The 25584-nt window shown below is 46.3% G+C and overlaps 3 protein-coding genes and 1 long non-coding RNA gene across 4 annotated transcripts; 1 reads left to right on the top strand and 3 right to left on the bottom strand.

The window, feature by feature from the left end:
• Positions 1 to 320: 320 nt before the first annotated feature.
• Positions 321 to 18056, bottom strand: LOC135386238 (uncharacterized). The gene is made up of 5 exons (XM_064616048.1): positions 17922 to 18056; positions 14826 to 14967; positions 10745 to 11046; positions 2870 to 2999; positions 321 to 839 (listed from the first exon to the last, which is right to left on the bottom strand). The coding sequence occupies exons 1-5, from the start codon at positions 17962 to 17964 to the stop codon at positions 617 to 619; spliced, it is 840 nt and encodes a 279-aa protein (XP_064472118.1). The 5' UTR covers positions 17965 to 18056; the 3' UTR covers positions 321 to 616.
• On the top strand, positions 5978 to 6726 carry LOC135386457 (uncharacterized). Its single transcript, XM_064616362.1, is given in 6 exon segments — positions 5978 to 6005; positions 6008 to 6066; positions 6068 to 6137; positions 6140 to 6225; positions 6227 to 6527; positions 6530 to 6726. Coding segments are annotated over 6 exon segments (741 nt in total).
• On the bottom strand, positions 7450 to 10738 carry LOC135386239 (uncharacterized). Its single transcript, XR_010420644.1, has 3 exons — positions 8543 to 10738; positions 8173 to 8428; positions 7450 to 7985 (listed from the first exon to the last, which is right to left on the bottom strand). It is a non-coding gene; the product is annotated as an uncharacterized LOC135386239 (long non-coding RNA).
• A 2159-nt stretch (positions 18057 to 20215) lies between the features above and the next one.
• Positions 20216 to 25319, bottom strand: LOC135384171 (neprilysin-1-like). The gene is made up of 2 exons (XM_064613394.1): positions 25226 to 25319; positions 20216 to 22841 (listed from the first exon to the last, which is right to left on the bottom strand). The coding sequence occupies exons 1-2, from the start codon at positions 25247 to 25249 to the stop codon at positions 20574 to 20576; spliced, it is 2292 nt and encodes a 763-aa protein (XP_064469464.1). The 5' UTR covers positions 25250 to 25319; the 3' UTR covers positions 20216 to 20573.
• Between the last annotated feature and the right edge of the window lie 265 nt (positions 25320 to 25584).

Genomic DNA, 25584 nt, shown 5'->3' with positions numbered 1-25584 from the left:
ATGGATTCCCAACCAGTGTCGCGGTGGAGCCGTAAGTTAGCTCGGGGTGTCTCATCATCCATCATCATAAATCTTCAGAACCGCATGACGTAGAAAAATTTTGAAAATACAGTTTCTTCGTGAAAACAGAAGGTATGCAAGTCAAGAAATTTTAAGAATCAAAGCAAACAGGTGAGATAATTTGCTGATTGCTAACCATTGCTTCTGGTCCATGCCCAGTCTATTTTCTTGGTATAAAGACATTTAAGGGGTCGTGTCTTGCGTGCGAGCAGATATCCATACGAAGCAAAAGAAAGAATGAAAGACAAGCTAAAACCAAATCATGTGGTCCAAGCTTTATTAACCGTAATGCGACTGACAACAGCTGAGAAAATCAACCAAATCAAATTCATGGAAAGGGTAACTGTAAACGTTCCGAGTGCAGTCTTGGAAGTATTCTCGGAAACATACCATTGCATTTGTTCCTACGGGCATCTGTAGCTGTAATTCAGAGACCCTTTAGTCCGTTTACCCGCAACTGTAGCTCAGATACTTTTTAAAAGATACTTTAATCACACCCTGCACAAACTGGACGATGGAAGGCAGCAGAACCCATAAGACGTTGACCATGTCCCTTCTAAAATGTTGCGATCTTTATCGCAGACGCTACGGAGACCAGTGCTACCGGGAGCCACGCAGGATGCGTCACGCGTTGAGCACCGTTGCTGTTGTCGCACTTCGATGTTCCAACGTCTTTTTTTGCCTTCATCTCGGCTTCTTCAAAAAATACACCAAGCTCATCTTCGCATCCTCTTCCTTCGAGTTGCTCCGGCATGCAACGTTTCAAGTGTTCCAGGTATCTGGAAAAGTTGCCACAAAATAGCTGTCACGTCACGAGGACTCTCTGGTTTCTAATATCTAATAATGTGATCCGCCTTATCAGTTCGCATAGAAAAATCTCTGTTTGCTTCCGTAAAGGAGAGAAGGGCCAGCGTATTAGACATGTAACAGTGAAGCCATACATAGCAATACTGTATCGCTTAAGGTGTGGGAGGACGTCACCACCACGGCGCTCTGCGCGAAATATCTAGAAGAAGAAAAAGGTATGGTCGATCCATTGGTGGGTACGACGTGAGAACCCTTTGGGGAACTCCCCATCACAATGATGCACATTCTTTCAAGGGCCTATTCGAACGCAAGGTTGTCAAGTTAACCTCCCAACTTGCGTGAACCGCGCTCGCGCAGCCAACGCGTACCGGGGCTTGCGTTTTTGCGTCAAAGCAAATGGTAAAGGCTGGTTCACACTGCCACGTTAGCGCTTACGGGCTACGTGTTGCGCTTACGTACTACCCATCTCGTTCCCGGCTACGTTCCTCCATCGTTCACATTACTACGTTTCGGCGCTCCATTCCTCCAATGAGGATCGGCCTCCTAGAGCGCCACCCTTCCGAAGAAAAGTGAAATAGAGCCACAGAGTAGCATGGCGTCCAGCGTCTAGCACCCCGGTGCCGGCTGCTTTGGAAGACAATCAGACATTCCTTGACGATGTTCTTAACTGTTAACTGTTAATGTTCTTAACTTAACGCCATCGTCGACAGTGCAACGTACAACTCGCTACTTCGGACAAATTCATTGAGTGAAGGTATCACCTGACAGACCTACTGCTATTCTAATTGTCATCCATGAGTTTTCTTTTTTCGTGGCATCCCTGTAGTCGCTTCTTTTGCTATTGTATAGCCAGGGAAACTTCTCAACTTGGAGAATAAGAGCTTCTAAGACAGCACCTGTGTGCGCCATCTTTGCAAGGAGACGGGCGAGACAAAACGCACGCGCGGCATCCGAACTTTTCTGCTATCCTATTGGCCAGTGCGCTTACGGTTACGGAGCTTGCGGGAGAAAAGTTGAAGTTGCCTCAACTCCTTGCGGAAACGATCTTGCGGGCGCCGTCTCTTCGTCGTCATGGCAACCCCCACCGTAAGCGCCCGTAACCCGTAGCCGTAAACGTAAACGTGACAGTGTGAACCAGCCTTACGCTTCTGATAGCACTTTTCTTCGCAAAGCACGCACGACACAACGAGAACGGGCGCCACCATTATCTTGGTTAGCTGCCCTTAACTGAGGTTCAGGAACTCGGTTACCACTAACCGCGGTTTGCGCGCTAAAGCTACCGGCCGTGCGACAGCCGCGAACCGCGATTGAGACTGCCTGTGTGACATGGGTATAAAAGTAGGGTTCCGCCTTTTCGGTTTTAATCGAAAAACATACGCCGGGTAAATTTTCCCTCCTTCGGTTTTAATGGAAAAACATCGAATACAGAGGAACATTCCACGAACCATGAGAGATAAAGTGCTGCACCCATGCCCAGCTTAAGATTCCAAAATGCCAATCAGGCTTCCGATTTATTGCTCTTCTTTTCTTGGTATTTGCTGTGGTTGGGTGACCTGCGACCACATTGAGTGTTCCAGGGTCAATCATTTTGTCCCGGATCGGGTGCGCTGGTCGGAACTGGTACTACTTCGTAAAACTGGTAATTCGTATTGGTTGTTGTTGTTGTCGTTAAGGCTGCGTTAGACGCGCACAGCACTGAAATTACGTTGTAATTGCTATTCGCCGATAACTGTCGGGTAAACCATGTACGTGCCAGGAAAAACATTGAAAAACTCCGATTTCGCGAAAATCAATAAACGTCGAAAAACATACGCCGCAACCGGCCAAAAATAAACATGGAAAACGCGGACCCTAGGTATAAGGCACGCTTCATGATCCAAATTACACTTTTTATACGCGCTTCTTCGTTTGGGACTACTTAATAAACTACTACGTCCGTTGAGCACCTGCAATGTGACGACATATCTGAAAAATGCCACTTGGCAAGCGAATGCGCTCCCACCTGCAGGATTGCTTGTGACCTTCGGCGAGGGATAAGACTGGAGGCCGAGTTGAAGGTCCCGTAAGTATTCCCATGCAAATTCCAAGAGTTTGGGCCAGCGAGCCCTTGTCACACTGTGGTTTAACGATGACTGAAAAAGAGTACTTTGAAATCAGGATATCGGTTTTACGTATTGCAGAAGCGAGCTACAAAAATGACGCACGCCACGCTGCGTCAGTGAATGAGTCAGTGAGTGGGTGAATGAGACGGACTGGTGCAGCAGCGATCCCCAAGCTCTGCTGCCCTGCGTCCCATCAGAAATGTACGATATCGCGCCGCGACCCCGTTCCCCTGTGTTTTCGTGATGACAAAAGTTTTTCGATTTAATAATAATAATAATTATGATAACTTTTTACAACAATCGGGAATCAAATGAATAAAAGGCCCACCTATGCCAAGTGGCGTGTACAGTACGATACACTCGGAAGGAGGCAGCCTTCAAAAAGTGATTAAAGAATGATATTAAACAGTAGGAGCAACTTATTTATTTACACAAGGTAGCAATACTTTCGTGCACGAGTCTGCACTTCTTCAGGTAACAAAAATGTGAACATGGTACAGGAATATATATACAGTTGACGAAGGCGTTTTCGTATGAGAAGGTAACAAGGTGATGGAAAGTATGGAAATACAGGTAGAAATGAAAAGAACGTAAATACAAACGAAGGGGTATCAGAAGCGCAACATAACGACAGTCCAAAGGCTTTCACGGGAAAAGAGAACGCATGTAGGTGACGTTCCAGGAATTAAGGATAAAAAGGGGGGTTATGGCGACGGAATGAGGACACAGGTGCGGAGTACAAGGGTGACCAGTGGACCATGAGAACGTGAAGACATAGGGGGTCTCAGGAGAGAGTCAAACGAAGAGAATATGGAAAGAAAAATGTTGAGTTTATGCAAGTCAAGGTCTGTACGTCAGCACACGTTTATTGTACAGGGTGTTACCGTATAAAAGTCTACCAGCGCCGACATGCCGTACTCGCCAATTACTCAATGCAGGTGGCACATTGCGCGATTTTCATATAAAGCTCATAAGGACATTTAATCTTGGTGAATTTCGAAGTGATTGAGCGCCGCAACACCAAGTTATAACTCAAAACGTGCAATTGCCGTAGTCAAAACAATCAAGATGGCGGCGTTGAGAAGAGCACTTACCATGCTGCTCCCCAGACGACGACGTGTAGCATATCCTGCCAGCTGGATGGAACTGCAGTTTTCATTTCGCTTTCGTGTAACTGTCGTATTTTGCTCAGAAGTAAGCAACGTGAGGTACGAAAAATGCCGACGTACTCAGCAGACGACACCCAAAAGGGATGTCGTCTGCTTACTGAGAGGCGCCATCTTGGGTGTTTTGCCTACGGGAACCTCACGTTTTGCGCTCTAACTTTGCGTAACGGTGCTCAATCACTTCGATATTTGCCATGAATGAATGTCCTTATGTGGTTTATACGTAGGCAACACATTGTACCGCCCGCATTGAGTAATTGGCGAGCACGGCATGCCGGCGCGGGTAGACTTTTATAGGGTAACACCCTGTAGAACGATACAATGGCTACCCGAACTGGGCACACGAGACATTTACACTTGCCACGAGGCTCGCAGAGCCTCTTCGTCGTTATAGCACATCTCCCCCTTTAATGCACTCAGCTAACAAACCTGTCCCTTCCACACAAACACACTCATTCAAATCCAACTTGAAGTCTTTTCACTGCCTTCACCACTCTGCCGCTGCGAATAGTCATTCCTGTTGGGTTATGTGTGGGGTGGTCTCCCGGTTGGTGGCCGGAACTGTCAGAGGAACCAGCTTGTGAAACTTCCCCAGACGACGACCTATAGCTAAGACAGCACGCTCAGGCCCAGGGCCTGTTCCTCCTGCGAGTTCCTGGGGACGAGCGCCGGACGTAAGAGCTGCCAACGTGTCTGCAGAAGGACCTTTTTGGGGGCAATCAGAGGACGAGGACGGTACAGGTATCAAGTGACATCTGTTCCTACGGAGTACACCATCGTCCATTTGAATGTTGTAGGACCGAGGCGCTGCTACTGGTGCCTGAACCACGCCACTTGATCGGGTGTCCGTTATCCATAACCTCTCGCCTTGCCGTAGGGGTGGCAAGGTTCGCACACCATGTCGCTGGTCATAGTTTCCCTTTTGCATTTCAATGCGACGCTCTTCCCATTGACGTAACTGATTCCGATCTGGTGTCTTTGGACTTAACAGCGACGCGGCAGTAGGAAGCGACGTGCGAAGACGGCGACCCATAAGTAGCTCAGCCGGACTGAAACCATTTCCTAATGGCGTAGCGCGGTAGCTCTGAAGAGCTTTATACGCATCGTCCGACTTTTTGAGACTGAGCTTGATGACAGGGACAGCGGCTTCGACGAAGCCGTTGCTCTGTGGAAAACGTGGACTAGAAGTCCTGTGTTCAAATGACCACTCTTTCGCGAATGTAGTCACTGCCCACTAGACTCCGAAATTGTGGTCCATTGTCGCTGATGAGCACTTCTGGCGTTCCGTGCCTGGCAAATATGGATTTCCTGGATTTTATGGAAAATCTCTGGGATCAGGCCTCAGAAACACCGAGGGTGAAAGCACCAACAGCGCAGCATCCGGCTGTGACCTGTTATCATCTGCTACAGAGCCTGGACTCTTTAACAACTGTACATAAGTAAGTTTTTTGTCAACAGAAGTAGTTTTCGTTTAAAATCAGTAACAGTGCAACAAACTAGTGGAATTCCAGGAACCACTCATCAGAGGACGTGATTAATGATGACATTGATGGTCATGCAAGAAGCAGGGCAGAAGACAGTGCTCAACGACCTCCAGGGTGTTCCAAGTGTGCCACAAGAAAGGAAACAGCTGACAAGGTTGCTCAGTACGAGGTCGTCGGTGACCATAGCTACAGCAGCAGCTCTAAGACTCATTTGATGTGCGACCGTGCAACCCAAACAACATGTTCTGTTTACGGTGCGTTGCTTGAATCACAGTTTCCATCCTCTACCGGCTTCACCAAGACTGTATTCGACGCATATGTGGCGGCAGCTACGGCTGTGGCGAAGAGTCATTTCAAGATGCTCCTGGAAGGCCAGCTGCTCCTGACACGATCAGACTGCGACAGGGGTCATTGCTGATAGACCTTGCTTTCAGATTTGAGATCTCCTACTGCTTTTGCAAGTAAAATTTTCTCGTTTTGGATATGGGCGTTGGCAAGAGTGACGACAAAATACTTTGTCTCTGGCTATCACGAGAGACCATTGCAAGGACACTGCCAGCATCATTTCAAGATCTCCCAAACACAATTTGCATAATGGATTGCTTCCGAGATTTTCACAGAGAGACCAATCAATCTGCTCCGCAGAGGACATACATGCAGCCATTACAAATCCCTCAATACGGCGAAAGTCCTAGATGTAATAGCCCCAATTGGGTTCATAATGTTTGCGTCCAAATCGTATGGTGGCCGTGCCAGTGACCGGTTCATCACGACAAACAGTCTAGTCCTCAAGTATTTTGAATCTGGCGATGAAGTTCTTGCGGACAGAGCCTTCACCATATGTGACCTGTTGCCAGTCGGGGTTAAGCTGTCATTCCCAAGCTTCAAAAGAGGCAAAGAACAACTCAGGGGTCACGTCGCCTTGCAAAAGTCAGGATCCACGTCGAGAGGTCTATAAGGCGCATGAAATGCTTCCGCATTCTACGGCACATACCAGCAAGTGTCTTTGCTAAGCGGAACATTGTTGATGAAATCTTGCTCACTGTCGCCGGACTCTGCAATCTGCAGCCACCGGTGATTAAGGACAAAGGTGTGTGTGAGGACTAGTATTTTATTTGCCACGAAGTGTTCTACTACTTAGTGTACAATAGATATATAAAGTACTTGTATAATTCTTACTGACTAGAATGCATGCTGCCCCTTTTGCGTGCACACTCTATTCTTAATCCTCAGACATGAATCTAAACGTGATTGTAAATGACTACAGGGTATTACCCTATAAAAGTCTACCAGCGCCGGCATGCCGTGCTCGCCAATTACTCAATGCAGGCGGTACAACGTGTTGCCTACGTATAAACCACATAAGGACATTCATTCATGGCAAATATCGAAGTGATTGAGCACCGTTACGCAAAGTTAGAGCGCAAAACGTGAGGTTCCCGTAGGCAAAACAGCCAAGGTGGCGCCTCTCAGTAAGCAGACGACATCCCTTTTGGGTGTCGTCTGCTGAGTACGTCGGCATTTTTCGTACCTCACGTTGCCTACTTCTGAGCAAAATACGACAGTTACACGAAAGCGAAATGAAAACTGCAGTTCCATCCAGCTGGCAGGATATGCGACACGTCGTCGTCTGGGGAGCAGCATGGTAAGTGCTCTTCTCAACGCCGCCATCTTGATTGTTTTGACTACGGCAATTGCACGTTTTGAGTTATAACTTCGTGTTGCGGGGCTCAATCACTTCGAAATTCACCAAGATTAAATGTCCTTATGAGCTTTATATGAAAATTGCGCAATGTGCCACCTGCATTGAGTAATTGGCGAGTACGGCATGTCGGCACTGGTAGACTTTTATAGGGTAACACCCTGTAGTACGAGGCGTGGCATCATCAACATACTATTCATGCTTGTCTGAAAGTGCTGGCAACAAGTGATGAAAGTGGAAAGTTTTTAGCTGCTGAAGAACTTCAGTAACAAATGATTAATCATATAACACTTCAACAACATACGCCTCGTCATTTGTTCACACAACAAAATCGCATGCCACCATTTCACAACAGTACATCTGCAACTGAACCTGTGTGTAGTACTTATTATTTCCATGTTTTCGCAGTTGCAGACCTTCAGTGGTTTCAGTAACGTCATAAGAAGCACTCCTGAACAGACCGGACAGCGACCCATGGTTCTCAATAGTCTTTGGTGTAGGACACTTAATTTCTATAAGTTTGCACTGTCCCTCAACTATTCCATCGGTTCTTGCACCCAACCATGGCACGTCAGGCAACACTGAGAGTCCACAAAGAAGCACGTGGCAACCATTCTCCTCCTCGTACCAGGGGCGAGCTTTTGGCTCGCATATTTTTCCATGCCTGGAAATGAATGAAAAATTTACAATTTTTTTACATTGCTATTATGCTCACATCTATAATTAAAGTTATGAATTTGCATAAAGACCTGGTACTAATGCCTACCATTTCTGCTACAAGCTTTTCAGCATTATATTGTTACGTACTCATAGCGTACTGATTTTGTACTGTCTCTTGCACTAGAATATACCTTGTACTTGCATTCCCCTGGAATGTGTGGTTAATGTGTCGGGCCACCAATTTCTCGGGCGCAGCTTTTCGAGGAACCGAACCAGCTGTACTTGCGGTTATTCGTAGCTTTCTTTGGTGGTGCCATTCGCTCGATTTTTGATCTCCGGTGCGCTTCTGAAGGGAGTTTGCTTGGACCACGTCAATGACCACATATTTCTCATAGAAATCTCTGCATTTTCCGCACCGGAGCTCATCTCCGTGCACGCCATGTTGACCTGCAAAATGATAAAATCAGAACTGTTTGATATCCGACTACCATTGGCATGTTACAAAGTGATTAACTTGATCGCATGACATTAATTTTGAGGAGGCTGCACAAAATCACTCACGCGTTCGACTTTTGCAAGGAACCGGGTTTGCACCTCGCGGATTCAGAACTGCAAAAAGCATTGTACCTTCCTTCCTCCTTGAGTGATTCAGGAGTAAACGATGCCTTCTGAAAATGTGTCAGAAAGGCCGCATGCGAGGTCATCTTAGGAATTTCTATGAGAGTTTTTTTGTGGTCATAGATAACATCCATCTTTTGCGGTAAAATATTTTTCGAAGTTGAAGCATTCCATGCACATTTTTCGTCAGTGCACGAGATCCCTGTCAACCCTCGGTTTGTGGCCTCGGCCACCTTCAGCATAACTGCTCCCACATGGGAGCATGTTTTTCCAAGCCCTGCAGGGCACTGGCATGATACATCCTTTACGTTCCCATTGTCAAATACTATATTAACCCTGTAAGATTTTGCTACTGTTTGGGACGATCTAACGTTTGCTTTTAAAAAGCATGCACTCCCGTTAACATGACACAACAGAACTCCTACATGGCCAGAGTCCAGAAGATTCGTTGCTTCTGCAAATCCCCTGTAATTTGCTGCTGGCTGTCTATCAGTGTCCACTTTGCTAATCATGTGCTCGTACACAACTGAAAGAGAAAAAGTATATTGAGTATGAGATGCAACAGTGACGCAACGTTCTGCGTCACTTGCCACTGTACTGCGAGTGTAACTTAAGCGCGGCACTACAGATTTCAGACACTTGATAAGGCAGTACAGCAAGTGATAATGCGGGATAGAAGAGAGTATGCAGACTAGCTGTTACATAAGGCACAATGAAAATCCGAGAGAGACAAGAACACTTCACATAGACAATGAGCGATATGAGACGAGAAATACCCGTTCTCTAACCCCAAGAGTTGGAAAAGTGAACACAAAAGTACATCGTAGTCATGATGACAATCACTCACTAGTTCCTGCGAAGAGTGAATGGTAACAAAGACAAATCTCATCCTGACAGAAATGCTATCCCGAAATGTTATGATGCCGTTCGTTCACTTACGTGATCTTTCTATCTTTGGCCACCTTCACGTGTCGTCGACCCTCTCCACGTCTGTGTTTGTTGTCGTCATCGCCTACACATGCCACGGAAGTACTGGTAGAGATGAAGATATGGTGGTTACGTTGTGAAAACGGCTCCCGAGGGAAACGCGCGAAAAGGCAAAGCCGAGAAAGCGGACACGGTGCAGCGTTTCCAACTGACAGATTCGCCTGTTCAAGGCGGGCAATGGCGGCCGATCATGGGGATACTAACATGGCGGCCCCTACATCGACCTTCGGAAAAGCGTGTATACATGAGACAGCCCGAAGATTTCGTTTCGGTAGGTACAGAACATTTAGTCTGCACACTGCAGAGATCCCTCTATGGGCTCAAGCAGGCCGCGAGAGCATGGAACATCAAGGCAAACGAAGTCTTTCTGAAGAGGGCTTCAGCCGTAGCGAAGCAGACCCCTGCCTCTACTTCAAGACAGAAAAAGGCAGTCGCACATATATCATATGTCCTTCTCTATGTTGACGATATGCTGATTTGCCACAAGGAAGATTCATTCATTACTGGAGTCTGGAAAAGTTTGGAGAAGCATTTCGAGCCCAAGGACCTTGAGCATGTGTGGGTGCGTGTCTTGAGATGTCTGGTAGCGTGCTGGGCTCATAACTTGAAGAAGTAAGAGCGCAGTGCGACAGTGAGGAACAACTGGTTTACTGTGAGAGCGAACAGCAGATGTAGAATGGCCGCGCGAGAAACAGTGCTCATGCGCTACATGGCTGTTTCTCCCTCTTCTAACAATCCTTCGTCCAGATGCAGATCATATTCTAATACTCAAGGTATGTGCTGACTTGCTGCGACTGCATAGGCATTGTTTCGTTGAATACCACCTACTTGCAATGATTTCTTTTTCCCCCTATCTCATAATGTTTATGGTTAACCTTTCATATTTACAATCTTTTCTTCCCTTGAAGAGGTGCATACTTGTACGCATACGAAGCATCACAGGGCTTCGAGAAGCTTCGAGAAGCGCACATGAAAGCAAAGTTGGACTTGTTCAATTTCCATGATGATCTGCCATTCATTGTTCGACCGAGTGCAGTTTTGGAAGTATTCCTTAACTGTACCTTTGTATTTTCTTCCCACGGGCACCTGTAGCCGTAACTCAGAAACCTTTTAGTCAGTTTACCTGTAGCTGTAGCTCAGATACTCTTGAAAACTTACTTTTTTCCCACCCTGTGCAAACTAGACGATGGAAGGCGGCAGGATCCACAAGCCATTGAACAATTTTATCTCCCATACTTATACCTTCCATATATTCCAGCTTTACCGTAGACTCTATGAGGGGCTTTCCGATCCTTTCAGGAGTGGTCACGGGTTGAGCACCGTTGCTGTTGTCGCACTTCGATATTCCAAAGTCTTCTTCTGCCTGCTGCTCGGCGGCTTGAAAAACATTACCAAGCTCAGCTTCGCATCCTTTTCCTCCGAGATTCTGCAGCATGCAACGTTTCAAGTGCTCCATCTCTCTGGAAAAGTTGTCACGTTACGAGGACTCTCTGGCTTCTAATATGTGATAAGGTGATTCGCCTGATCATGTCGCATAGAAAAATCACTGTTTGCTGCCGTAGAGAAGAGAAAGGCCGGCATACTGGACATGTAACCGCGTAGCAATGCATCACAATGTACTGAAAGTCGAGTGCGATAGGGGTGGACCATATGTGTCTAATCAATGCTCTTTAGCTTCAAGAGTCTGTTCAAGGCCTCCCACCTACCCGTCCATCCCTATCGCACTCGACTTTCTGTACATTGTGCTGCTTGGGATTGTATTGCTGAAGATATAGGATTACGTCACCACCACTGGGTCGTGCGCGATATATCTAGAAAAAGATATAATCGATCCATTGTTGGGTCCGACGTGAGAACCCTTGGGGAACTCCCCGTCATAATGATACACAGTTCTTCAAATACCCCTCACGAACGCTACCCAAGGATCACAATGTACTGAAAGCCAAGTGCAATGGGGGAGGACGGGTAGGTGGAAGGCCTTGAACAGACTCGTCAAACTAAAGAACATTGATAAGACACATAACGTCCACACCTATTGCACTCGACTTTCAGTACTTTGTGCTGCTTGTGTACACAGCCCTTCACATGACCCTACAGAACGCTAATGCAACAAAGCATCGGCAGCAAAACGCAAGGAAGGGTAACGGAGAAAGATGAAAGTCACTGAAAAGGTTAGCCAGCTGTAGGGATCGAACCCACAGTTCGATCCCTACAGCTGGCTAACCTTTTCAGTGACTTTCATCTTTCATCGTTGATTTCTTAGGCAATTTGAGGCTTTGTTTGTATATGTCCCTTCTATGTTGTTCCAGCCTCAGAACATCAGTTTATCTCTTGTTCAACAGGTGCCGCTTGCGTCGATTTCCGTCGTATGAATGTATGTATGAGTGAGCAAAAAATGTAAGAGTGAAAGGAGGGTGAGTGAGAGTGAGTGGCTGGTTTGTCGTCCCTTCAGATAACGCAACCCGAAAGTCGCTGGAGAGGCGTGTTAGCTTAGCTCAATTGGTAGAGCCCTGGACCGGTAATCCAGAAGATTTGGGTTCGATCCCTACAGCTGGCTAACCTTTTCAGTGACTTTCATCTTTCATCGTTGATTTCTTAGGCAATTTGAGGCTTTGTTTGTATATGTCCCTTCTATGTTGCTCCAGCCTCAGAACATCAGTTTATCTCTTGTTCAATGGTAACGGACATGTTTTCGATACCGTATCCGTTGTTGTTACTGCTATATTTTCGTTTTCGTTATCAGTTTCTGGTACCAGCCTTACAATTTCATTTCCGTTGCGCTCCCGTGACAGTTTCCGGTAATGGAACGGCTGGTTACAGAACTGCGGGAGGACATCCCGTCCGGATCTGTCAGCGCCCATTTTTGCCTTGGTGCTACTTCGGTTTCGTATGTACACACTATACGAGTAATTTTACGACTCTGGGATGCTCAGTTCATGCAAGATAAAAAGACGGGAAGGCGTGAGCCTTCTGTCACTGAGTCCAGCGACTCAAGATGGCCGTGACCTTCAGCAAATGTCGTATGCGTAGGCGGACGCTCTCAGTAGTAAACCATACTGCTATAGCCAAGGTCAATTAAAAAAGTAAACCAATTAATCAATATCGCAGGCTTTCATCGTCGTACTATGATGGAGTAGAGAGCTTGGAGTCTAAGTTGTGTAAGTCTCATGCGTTGATATCACGAAGTTATGAGGACAGGGACGACTAGGTAAGCAAGGGATGTACCCTCGAGGTCCAATATCCATGCTCCTCTGTAGGGTTTCGAGCAATACAAGGGGTGGACTCATCGAAATACAAAAGCAAAATGAAAAATCACTCAAATGTCATCGCGCAATAGGAATAGCCATCACCCGAATTCAACACCGGACGGTACTTTTCTATTTCTGTTTTCGGTAATCCAGCACCGTGGCATGAGCTTCCGTTATCGTTGTTATCTCCAATTTCGGTAATATACAGTCTCTGTTTCCGTTATGATTACCCTTCTCTACTTACATATGCGCAGAGTTGTGCCTAACTCGTTACTTGGTAACGGTTACTTTTTTTGGTAACGAAGTAACGATTCAGTTACTTTTTAAGAAATGGTAATAGTAATGGAATCAGTTACAAAAATTGGTAACTCGTTACTGACGTTACTCGTTCCTTTTCTTCAACGCGGGTGAGCACCTTTCGGCACTCCGTGTGGCGCAATGTGAGGACCTGCGTGACCCACGACCACGTGACTCAAAGTATTATTGCAGTCCCTCGTTGGATGTGTTGTTGACGCACTGATTCGTCTTAAACGAAGGCCCTTGTCTTTTCTCTTGTTTCCGTAATCTCCAACCATCACTCCTTCCCAAGGATGGGTACCAATTGTGCTATGGCTACAAAAAACGCGTTTCGACTTCTAGCCTTTTCTTGTCTTTGCTAAGCTTCAGAGAGCCCTAAATTATGACGCAGCCCATCGTCTGTTTTTGGGAACCGTTGGTGATCGGTGGCACGAAAACCGGTGTCTTTTCCTGTGTTTTCATCACCTCCGATCACTCCCAATTCGGCAGCAGATGTCATCACACGAAAGAGAACGAAGATCACTGATGTAAATTTCGAGTATCAGCTTCTTGCGAAGTGCAATTTCTCATTAATAATGAGTTGAAGGCAAGTGACGGCATGTTTGTTGGCTCCTTTAACTATGCGGCGGTAACGAAAAAGTAACTCGTTACCTCTGAGTAACGAGAACTCGTTACTTTTGTATGTTGGTAACGAGTAACGTATTTAGTTACTTTTTTCTGAAGTAACGGGTAACGGTATTTAGTTCCTATTTTTTGGTAACGGGCACAATTAAGTCTGCATATGCGTCCTTACAAAATTTTCGGATTTTCCCTTTTCTGTGGCTATTCGCATGAACCGGCAAGGTGAAACCTGCTCACAAGTTGCACACTGTACCTGCACACCATTGACAGTGTACCGACATAATGACTACATGGGCTACTTGACACTCTGCTGTTGTATTTACATGCCCCTGTGGAAGCTCTAATTTGTCCATACAAATTTGTCAGCACAAAACATGCCATGTAGTTGTAGTTGCCATGTAGTTGTAGTTGCCATGTAGTTGCAAAACAAGCACAAAACATAGGAAGGGAGTTGCCTCAGGACAGAAGCCGCCGATATTTCGAACAGAGACTGTTCTACTTCTGGGCACCGTCCACATCATTGGCATGGTATTTAAAGGGTTAGGTGTGACGTGTTTAAAGGTTCATGCGAATTGTGGGTCAACAGCCCGGAGGGAAGAAAGGTTCCGTACGGGCTTTTACGGCCAGAGTGAATGGCGGCTTTGTTAGAGTGTGGAGGGGACCGGCTCGCTGGATTTCTACCCATCTAAGCACAAAACATGTAGTACATGCCTGCTCTTCGTTTTTAGGGCGAGGGCAGTACTATTTTTGAACCGTGATGTGGGCAAGCTTACGCTTGTCCCATCCTACAGTTGGCAATACGAAACACCGTTGGCATTATTTCTTTGTATGGCCCTGCGGGATATTTCTTCCTGTACTTTTCTCGAGTGACCAATTCTGGTATCTAAGGAACGCTTCCATGTCCAAAGTACACCTTCTTGTACGACACCTTTTCTACGCGTTCGTTCGTTTGGGACTACTGAATAAACTACTACGTCCGTTGAGCAAACTTAGATTCGCATAAATATATATATATATATATATACACTAGGCATATCTGAAAAATGTCACTTGGCACGCAAATGCGCTCCCACCTGCAGAATCGTTTGTGACCTTCGGCGCGGGATAAACCTTGTCGTGGTAGCGATATTGTTGAACGTCCCGTTTGAAGTATTTCCAAGCAGATATTTTCAGCCACGCTGAGTGAGCAATTGTCACACTTTGGTGCAACGAAGCCTGAAAAAGAGCATTTTTAAATCAGGATATCGGTTTTACTGTATTGCAGAAGCGAGCTACAAAAATGACGCACGTTCGGGACCTCCATGTTCGCGCGTAGCGCCACGCTGCGTCAGTGAGTGAGTGATTGGCCAACAATAGAACCAAACAATTTCGGTTCACGAACTGTAAAACACAAAATTAACGACGAAATTTAGTGACAGATAACATAGAGTGAATGCACCGAACTAGGACGCTTCGGAAAACAAAGAAGATGAAAAACGAAGCAAAAAGAAAGAGCGCGTGGGCAGCGGGAATGGCCTCTTCACTTCCTACGACTTTGGGCTATGTGCCACTTCCTCTTGGCGCTCATTCACTCATTCATTTCCTATTCACTAAAGCGAGCTACTTTTCTGAACCTCGAGATCCACCACCGCGAGCTTCTTTTGTGACGCAGAAAAGTGGGCAAAGCATGGTCTAAGAACAACATTTATTGTTCTTTCTGTGAAGTTCGCGAGACGTTTCATGACCACCCACTCAGAGCCGTATATTAAAAGGGAGTCTGGCCATTAATGGGTCATGCCTATACCTGAAGCTCCACCCACTTTTTCAGCTTTCTGACCAATGAAGTCTTGAAATATGGGGCGCTATCAATCAACCTATCCTCACTATTTGCCCCCCTATCCAACATGGGCAGCACCATTTTGGGTGGCAAGTGGATTGGATGGGATTGAAATGGACACTTCTCGCAACCCGCAGAACTAGTGGATTTTTGGTGCAAATTTGATGAGCGCCACCTAGGGAGCGTAAGGCACGTCGGGAGTTGTCGTCTGCTTCCGTCGGTGCACCGCTGCCGGCAGAACCACCTGCTGGGACACATTCTGTCGTCGGAATGATTTTTAAACAAATCTACTTGAACAGTTGGAATATAAAAGGCAAGGATGTTTATATCCATGAAATCCAGCAATTAAATATAAGATTGTACAGCACAGTGCCGTTTTTGTTATGATTTCGTTGTGATCGCCGCGATCGCCGTGTTCACTAGGCCTAACATCGGCGACAAAACGTATTATTTTCGATTAGATATCGACGGATGAGCGTAAGTTGAAACTGATTTCCGAGAAACGTATGTGACAATGTGCATTTGCAGTGTAAAGTCAGAGTAGTCTGTGAAAAAAATTTGTCACGAAATCCCCGCTTCACTATGTTTGCTTTCGACGCCATTTTGGGTGGCAGTATGGTGTCATGGCGACCCCCTTGGTAAAAAGCAAACCAATCAGAGGAGCGAGACTGTGATTGACAGGTCGAGCCTCTTTTTGCGACTCCTCCCAATGGCCAGACTCCCTTTTAATATACGGCTCTGCACCCGCTGAATTCATGGCGACACCTTGGGGGTGGCGAACCACAGTTTAGTAAGCAAAGTGGTACAGCAGGTTGGTTTATTTGTGACGCGTTTGGTTTCAGAAACCAGCGAGACAGATGCAATAGCGCTTGTCAGGCCTGTTGTGGTTGATAATATACAGGGTGTCCCAGAAAACGTGTCATTGAATTATAATAAAAAAATCTACGCCACCTAGAATCATGCGGTCAACGACATTTGTTCTTCTTACAAGGTTTTTGCCACCTCCTGATGTGAATGTCATGTATCGTAAGTTTAATTATGCAAATATTTGCGAACTGAAGTCGAAAATTTGCCAAGTAAAGGTCACTTTTTTACCCCACCAATATGACGAGCGTGCCGAAATCACTCGAATTGATGATAATTGACAGTGATATTCACAAGCTATCCTATCGGAAAAAAATCGGAAATTGGGAGAGGGAAGCATGATCCCAGCGAAGGTCGGACTCGATAAGCATTATACCTGTGTTACGTCTTTCAGCGGTGTAGGTGTGCACTGGGTTTCCAACCTCCTTTCGTCGGACTCACAATGATTTCGCTGAAAAAGTTTTTGCGCACTATCCTCTGGGAGCACCGTAGAGCATGCTGTTCAGCTATTTTAATTAATTTAATACGTTAATTAAATTTTAATTAATTTGGATATATTAGGCACGCTCTTCATATTGGTGGGGCAAAAAGGTGACCTTTACTTGGCAAATTTCCGACTTTGGTTTGCAAATATTTGCATAATTAAGCTTACGATACGTGACATTCACATCAGGAGGTGGGAAAAACCTAGTAAGAACAAATGTCGTTGACCGCATGACTCTGGGTGGCGTAGTCTTTTTATTATAATTCAATGACACGTTGTCTGGGACACCCTGTAGATAACACTGTCGTCAGCACGATACTTTTAAGTTTTTCTGCCAGTATGCTTTCAGACTTTTGTTATTTTGCTGCAGAGAACCCCAGTAGTTTCGGGTCCTTGAATTGGAACGGTAAAATATTTGACTGGTTTCTAAGCTTATCACAGCGTATATCGGCGTTTCAAGCACTTATATGTCGAGAGCCAAAAATTGGCCTTGGAGCACTGCCTGTGAGCTCTTGTTCTCCCTGCATGGGTCTGCATTTCTATACTCGAAGACAAATTCCCGGAGGCGCCATATACCTAGACTTTACGTCAAGTCGTAAGATTATGCGGATATTGTGCATCCGAGAATGCTACCGACGACCGATACCGAGCGGAAGGTCCAAAAGTTACGGATATCTCTGAGAGGTTCGATAATATCTTGTGGGCCTGAACACCTCGAAACGAAAACGAAACGGGTGCTGATACAAATAGCCCTTCCTTCGTCCCAGCGTTTGTTCCGTAGAAATGGCGCAGTCCTATTATGTATCCGCTATACAAAACAACATCGATTTACCCAGGAGTGGCATATGTCAAAACCGCTAAAAATGGCTCAACCGGAGGTCTTTCCACATAGTTAAAAGTTGCCAACACTCTCACCTCATGACTACTGAAACAAACACGCAAACAAAACACACACACACACAAAACGAGGCGGTGTGCGTCTTAAAAGTGTTCCATTGTACTTACCAAACACGAGGCATGAGACGAAAGCAACGAGGATTAGCTTCATTTCGACGAATATTAACAGAAACAGATTCTATAGATGCGTAGGGATGCAGGAAAACGAGCGACTGGTCCCTCCGAGCCGCTTATTTAGCTTAATCTTAGCTGGTGAGCGACGCACGCAAGTGAAAATGGACTATGGCCTGCGGATATCGCACCGATAAGGTGTGTGGAAACTCGAACAATTAATCTGTTCGAAGAAATCGGGATATGTCACGTTTAATGGAAACGCCGTTTGGTCGAAAGATGGGCGGTTCATGAGACGCCGACTCATGGAATGTCGTTTCATCCAATCGGTGGCGCACGGTTCATCGAATCGTCTTTATTTCACTAGAGACGCTAGAAGGCGCTAGAACGTCACGCGGATATCTGGATGCGAAACGGTGTCGCCCATAAATTTGTATCAGGATGTCCCCAGGTCTTAAGAACAGGAGCGGCTTCCTTCATGATATTCCAGTGCATGACGTGTAATGTGAACATGACGTGTAATGTGAAGCAACGGGCATATTGAAACATTTTCTGGCTAAGGCTTTCCAACTCACTAACATTTTCTCTGGAAGTGACGACCGGAAGGGGGCATACCCGGACCAGGCTTCTGGGAGAAGCGCACATGCCCAGTTTTCTCTTTTTCTTTCTCACCATTTAAAGAGAATTGGCTCTTCCTGCCACGAAAATGGGCGCGATGAATTCGGAACAGTACAGAAGAGGAAAAAAAAAGTAAATAAATAAATAAAAGTAAAGAACAGAAACCGATGTATAAAGCACTTAATGGAAAAATGAGAGCGAAGCTTTCTAGCCCCGCGTCCGCGATGTGGCGGCAAGGTGAGCGTTCTGATCTGGCGAACCGTACTTCCAAGCATTGCACTTGCGAATTTCCTAGATTTTCATCCGAGCGTTTGGGGGGGGGGGGGGGGGGAGGTGACCTCACCCCATATCTACTGCTTTTGTTGAGTTTTTGGGCCTTTCTGGTCGGTACCTTGACTGTGCTGGTTTTACTTATACTTTGGGGCAGGGCCCCCCCCCCCCCCCCCCCCCGAGAAATACCACTACCCCCCATTCCGGCAGATTTCCCTGCCGCACGCGCCGTTTTCCGCACACGCCGCACGGTGGCGTTCCTCTACAGCTTGCTAAGCTTTGCAACATGTAGATCATAAATAAAGTTCTGGTGGGAAATGAAAGCGCAGCAGCTCGCCGTCTTACATGGAGACCCCCCCCCCCCAGTCTTCTCTCTTTTTTTAGTGCCCCCCCCCCCCGAGGATCTTCCCTGGATCCGCCCCTACTTTCGGTGGGATGTTAGGGGCGTGTGGCAGACGCTGGAAAAATTCCCACCCTTTAGGAGATGTGGAACACGCAGCCGTGGGTTGTGCGTCGTCCTTGCAACAAATGTGAACGGCTTCTTCTTCCTTGTCGGAGTCGCAAAGAGCGGTTGGAAGGACTGTGCAACGACGATCTTTGCGATGTCAAATTGTGACACTTTTCAGCTTTCACACAATTTCGCAGATGAAATCGATTAAATCGAATTCGATGAAATGACATTGACGACATGGGCGGGCACCCAGAAATCCACCTTCCACCGAAAACAACCCGTATGTAATAGGCACGCTTGCCAGTTTACAACAGAGGAATAGTAATGGTTATACTAATACTAATATTTTTAGCAAGCAAAATATTTTTATTGCAAACAATATAATACTTACTGAAAGCCAAGCATCACAGAACAAAACTGGTCCTCCAAGGGTAAGACTAATCAGTACAAGTAAGCCCAGAACATATTTATTTCGTCACAAGAGCGACGAATTGAGGAATATGAATGTGTGGGGTATCGTCAGAAAATATTGACGTTACCCCAGAAATCACCTGGTTTTAATACCCCAAAACATCCTCGGGATACTCAAAGGCGTCCTGATACTCTATATATTTCGTGGTTTGCCCAGGACATTCTGGGGTTACCGTACGAACCCTTGGGGTCTTATTCTAAATACTCTGGCATCACCAGGGAGCTAACGAGACATTCTGATTATGGACTATTCCTCTGTTGTAAACTGGCAAGTGTGCTGTAATACGACAATACGTACGTACAAGCTGAGAGGCACGACGGGCCATTCAAGGGCGAGCTTTCAACCACTGAACAGAGAACTGAACAGTTCACTGATATCTGTACGGCAGCTGGTTCTGAAAGATGTGTGCCATTTTAATGCTGCAAAGTGAGTAATACGTGCACAAGCAGATTTCTATTAATGATGTTCGCGACTCCAACCGTACCCGAAACAGTTGAGAAACAGCGTCTTCTAGGATGACACTCCCTTGTGTTTTCAGTTTAATGATGTTGCCTCTATTGTCAGAGTGCTGGGCTTCAAATATATAGTCTGTTATGGGCACTGGCACTTCAGAGCAACTTTGCGTGGGCTATAGACTGCACACTGACTCGACATACTGGGTGAGCCGTTTCCTTTCGTATCTTTTTCTTTTTGGACACTCTGCACGGTGCTTGATTCGGAATCTCAACGAAGCGCAACAAGGAAAACTATGGCAACAGGATCATATTTACTCATAGCAACTATGCGAAACATAACACGAGTGCACATAACCACGCACCGCGCAGTAACCGCCTATAGTTCACCAGAATTTGCATTTTTGCTCCGGGTTCATTGGTGCACGATGGCGGCATTCGAACGTCTTTGCGAAGTGCTCAGAGTTCATGAGGGGAACATTACATCTCTTGTCCAGGGGAAGATTGTGTCCTCCAGGAGCAGTTTGCCCACAAAACAGTAGACACCAGGCTACGTAGAAAAGCTTATCACTGGTTAATCCCTTCATCTCTCCAAGACTTCCTTCACTAGTGACTTTCTTGTACGCTTTCAGAAGTGATTCGCTGGCCATAGTGTCAGCGAGCAGCTCACTTGAGAATTCAGCGTTCTGGTTGGCTTGCGGCGAGTGTCCTACGCTGGCTTTGTGACACGCAACAAGATTGTCGTACGCGTTCTTGCTCGCTTCTGTGAACCAAGGCTTCTCGTCACCCATGCTGTTGTACCTTAGTCCTTGTTCGTCGAGCCCTGTCATAAGCTCGCGTGACAGGATGCGGCCTAATGCGCCATAGTTTACTTCAGGTGGTCCACCGTACGTAAACATGGGCCAGTACATCATGGCAGGAGGAATAAATATGGCATTAAGCTGTCTAATATTCACCGTCTTCGCCACATTCAGAGGCAGTCGACGCGCGAGCTGCGCTTCTATTAACCAATCGACAGCGTCTGCATCTTGCGTCATATTGAACATTCTTTCTACCGCGGATGTTTTCGTTTTGATGTAATTAATAATATAGTCGCCAGTCATATCTGAGACAGCGTTCATGTATGTGTCCACCACCCCTCCCGAATAAAGATCAAACGGGTAACCGATGACCTGGAAGGCATTCGATATCTTATCCAATGCTGCACGTCGCGTTGTATCGTCTAGCCACGTGGTGGTACCAAGCGACGCTTTGATTTCCTCAAGAATGTTATATGCCATGTCCCTCACCAGGTCTACTCTTGGTTCATATATGTTCCCTAGCAGCACCCTAACAGGTGCAACCGAAGGTAGTAGATGCACCACGTTCGTCAAGCACCTTGTATCAGTGTCAACATTTGTCGCCATGCCAGCTTCGTTGTAGAAGTGCAAGGTCGTCCTCCACGCAATGAATGTTCGTAGCTCGTCCGTGGTTAACGTGGCATTTGTACCGAACAGATTATGGAACAGATGTAAGTCATTCACATCCATCAGTAGCGGAGGGTTTAAAAGTAGAGTTGACTCAAACCATTTCTGAAGGACGGCTTTCCATCGACTTGACAAGCTCGTGTCTTCAGCGGTGCTTCCGAGGAGGTGTCCGAGATCAGTAATTGGAAAGATGTGATCTTGTTGTGGGTAGTTGTTACTACTTGCAATTTGGTGAACTTTTTCTTCTGCTCGTAGAATGCGACTTGTAGCACTTGCATCTATGTTTGGCGGTCCGAGCACCCAGTTTACGACTTTCACATAAAGTGCCTCTCGTACAGCTGCATCTTGCAGCGTACGGTTGCGAAACATCGCGAACTCGTCGTTGCTTGTCGCAAGTCGAATTAAAACTTCCTTCCTGCTCCTCGACGGATATGGATACATCTCGAATATTATGGGCAGTCCATTGCGCAAGAAGCGCGTCTGCATGTCCAGTGGATCAAAATGTAAACCGTTTTTCAGCGACATGTTGTAAGATGTTAGAACGTTGAAAATCGCCTGGTTTCTTGACTGGGAAACATCCACGCATGATTTATAAAGTCTGACCACCTTCTCGAATCCGTCTTGATGATCATCAGGAGCAGAGGTGTCCTTCAGCCATCGGTCGAGATCTGTTGTCAAATTGCGAGAGACCCATCCCAGCATGCCATCGCCTTCGTTTCCACTGAAAAGGTTGTTTGCGCCGTTACACACGTAGGCGAAAAAGTTGTCGCAGGGATCCTTTGTAGTGTCGACTGAAGAATCGATGAGCCACCGCATGGAGCGGCAGTCGGCGGTGTTACACGTTTGACCGTCATTATTTCCGTTTGGTCTCACTGAAACAGGATGGTCGCTTGGTCTCACTGGAACAGGATGGTGGCTTGGATTCACCGAAACAGGATGGCCGTTTGGTCTCACTGAAACAGGATGACGCGTTGTTTTCCTCGCAATTTTATCCTGGCCTGGAGGTTCCCTGAAGAGGTTCTCTTGGTTTTCGTCTGGGTCAGCCATTATTTCGCTGGTATCTTCTTTACTGAGTGATATGACGGCGGCGGACGCCCCAAATGCGACGATTCCTAATGTGAACGCTGCAACTGCTAACAGCCTTTGCTTGCGAAGCGTCACCTCTGGTGCTTCGTCAACCTCTTGTTCCTGCAAATGCAAAAAATATGAAAGTTAAACAGCCAGCTTGAATGCTGAACATGGGGAATATCTGCGCGAGGCTCACAGGCTAGTGGTACGTGCCGCTACAGAGTAAAACGAGAAATAATATGACTGACGTCGATGCCCAAAATTGCTACTCGCAAAACATCTTTATTTCTATTTGTGCCTTCTAGATGCAAGAGAGCATGCTGTAAAGGTAACCAACAGTGTACATGTGTGCCTATGTTGTAAACGCGCCTGCCACTTACTCACTCTGATTACAAACTTTTATTTCAGTTTTTGAGCCGGTGATTTTCAGCAGGCACAGCAATGCACATAACGATGATGTACAGGTTGGGACAAAAGTTTACGGAACACGCGAGCGACGTACTCCTTGTCCGCTGCCACACCCTAGCGGCTGCCAGAATCGGGTGAGTTCACTGTTTCGGAGGGGTGGAAGGGTGCGCTGTTAGGCACGCATAAGCGACACTGGAACCTGGAACCACCACTGTGTGTCGCTAACAGCGCATCCGTCCCCCCGTTCGAAACAGTGGACTCACCCGATTCCGGCAGCCGCTAGGGTGTCGCACCGAAGAAAAAGTGCGCGTGGTTCGCGTGTTCCGTAAACTTTTGTCTCAAGCGGTGGAACGGCGACCTTCTAATCTTTGTGGAGCGATTCACAAATGCTCAGGTTAGAGGAATCAGGATACTAAGCTGCAACGTCAGATCTAGCAAGTCTCTACTGATTTTTAGGCTACTGAAGGATTTCTGGTTTTTTATATTGAGTTTTTCGCACGTTTAGCGTGTAAAGCCGGTTCTGATTGGTTGGTCTGATTTGAAGACAGTCAGCGGAAAGCCTAGTAGGAACGCTCTGGGTACATAGCGACCGCACTGCACCAAGGGAGGCTTAATTTCAACATGTGGGATGGTTGAAAGCAGGTAAAATGTTTTTAAATGTGTTGAGCGATCGGAAGGATCTAGTGCACGGCTGCGTGCATCACATGGAGTACCTGTCGTACCCACTGGTCGTCCCAGGCGCCGCAGGCGCAGTCGTCCATTTCTCCTTCGGTGACTTGGCCTGGCTTGGATTGTGCTTCAACTGGATCTTTAGCGCGCTACAATCAAACGCAAGCCAACGTCTGGTAACAATGGGGTATCTAAGGGCCTCCGGCATTGCACGCATCGGGATAGGAACAAATATATGGGAAAATGACGACCTTGGGGGACCTGGTTCAAAGCATATCCCCTATATGTTGACCCTGTGACAGGCGGAATTGTCTGCTTGCTTAGGTATTTTAACGGGATTGATTTCATTCTCTCAGTCCATTGTAGTTCAATATGAAGCCAAAGGAAATAAAATTCATTGATTTCATGCGCTCATTCAACTGATCAAGAGTGTATAAATCATTTCCATTGACCGCATGAACAATTTGGCGGTCTACGTTTATTGGTGCTTTTGGCAAATTATCGAGAACCAGAAGCCGCATTTAGTAGCTTGTCCCGCTATACTGAACTCGCGGTATGACTAAACATTTTGCTGGGAAGGCACAAGATTCTTCGAAAAAAAAAAAAAAGAAGGCCAGAAGATTGGAACGTGTTCGAAGGAAAATATGGATGTAGTCCCGTAGACGGGCTTATAGATTTTTTAAACAAACGGAAATAGACATCAAATAACAGATGATTTTACCAGAAAGATGAGAAAATTACGGATGAAATCAAACAAAAATCAACGTCGTATATAACGTACCAAACGTATAAAAACGTATTTTATCGGTCGTTTGTTCCTACCTTCCTCAATTAGACTGCCAGTTTCGAATCCGTTAGGCTTAGCACTCCCGTGTTTCTCCTGCGCTGCAGATGCATCAGGTGGGGGTTGTTGAAGTGCATATAACTACACCACATAATTCTTTTTTTTTATATCCGCTACATAGTCTTCGCTCACTTCAGTACATTATTTCGCTTTGGAACACTCCGGCTAATTAGAAAAAGCCCTAAGCCCGTCTACGGAACTATCAGCATTGGCATTTGGAACTATCCTTGCCCCTCAAGCCACACAAAATTGCCAGAGCACAAGTGACCACTGTAGCGGATGTAGAAAGCGGAAAATCTAGCGAAACGATAAGGAAACAGCCGAAGGCGATAGAAGCACATCAATGACTGCTGTTCCTCAGTTGTCTCGCGACGTAAACCCCCAATTATTAATCATATTGACTGCTGTTCCATACAAGTGGGAGACGAAAGGGGTTAATCTCTGGTATTGTCAACCGTATAGGATGGGACCGTACTGCCCTCGCCCTAAAAACGAAGAGCAGGCAATCCCACGGAACTAACGGTGCCAAACGTCCCTCAGAAGCCTTCATCGGGATCGTCCCGCTTACCAATGCAATGCTTACCTCTGTCGGTTCCACCTGAGACATTCCTCTGCAAACGATTCACTCCAAAGGAAGAAATATACAGGATGCAACCGTTGTCCCAATCCAGACAATCAGGAACGAAGACGAGATGAACGCTCGTGCAAAACAACTTCGTCCTTCCTAGAGTCACTAAATAAGCTTTGCTTCAGAGTACCGACACTGAGGTCCAAGGGAGAGCAGGAGCGCCATCTTGTTTCCGCACCACACCGGTACCCTCCCCATGTGAGGATCAAAGACGACTGACATAATGCACGCTGTTGCATAGAGAAACGTGTATGATTGTTGCGCGATAATCCATGTATTGTCCACCAGAGCGTCCCGAATATGTCAAAGCCGTC

This window comes from Ornithodoros turicata, chromosome 2 (assembly GCF_037126465.1).
Source record: "Ornithodoros turicata isolate Travis chromosome 2, ASM3712646v1, whole genome shotgun sequence".
Taxonomy (NCBI): domain Eukaryota; kingdom Metazoa; phylum Arthropoda; class Arachnida; order Ixodida; family Argasidae; genus Ornithodoros; species Ornithodoros turicata.
Note: the sequence above shows the minus strand (reverse complement) of the source record. Positions and strands in the feature narration are given on the sequence as shown.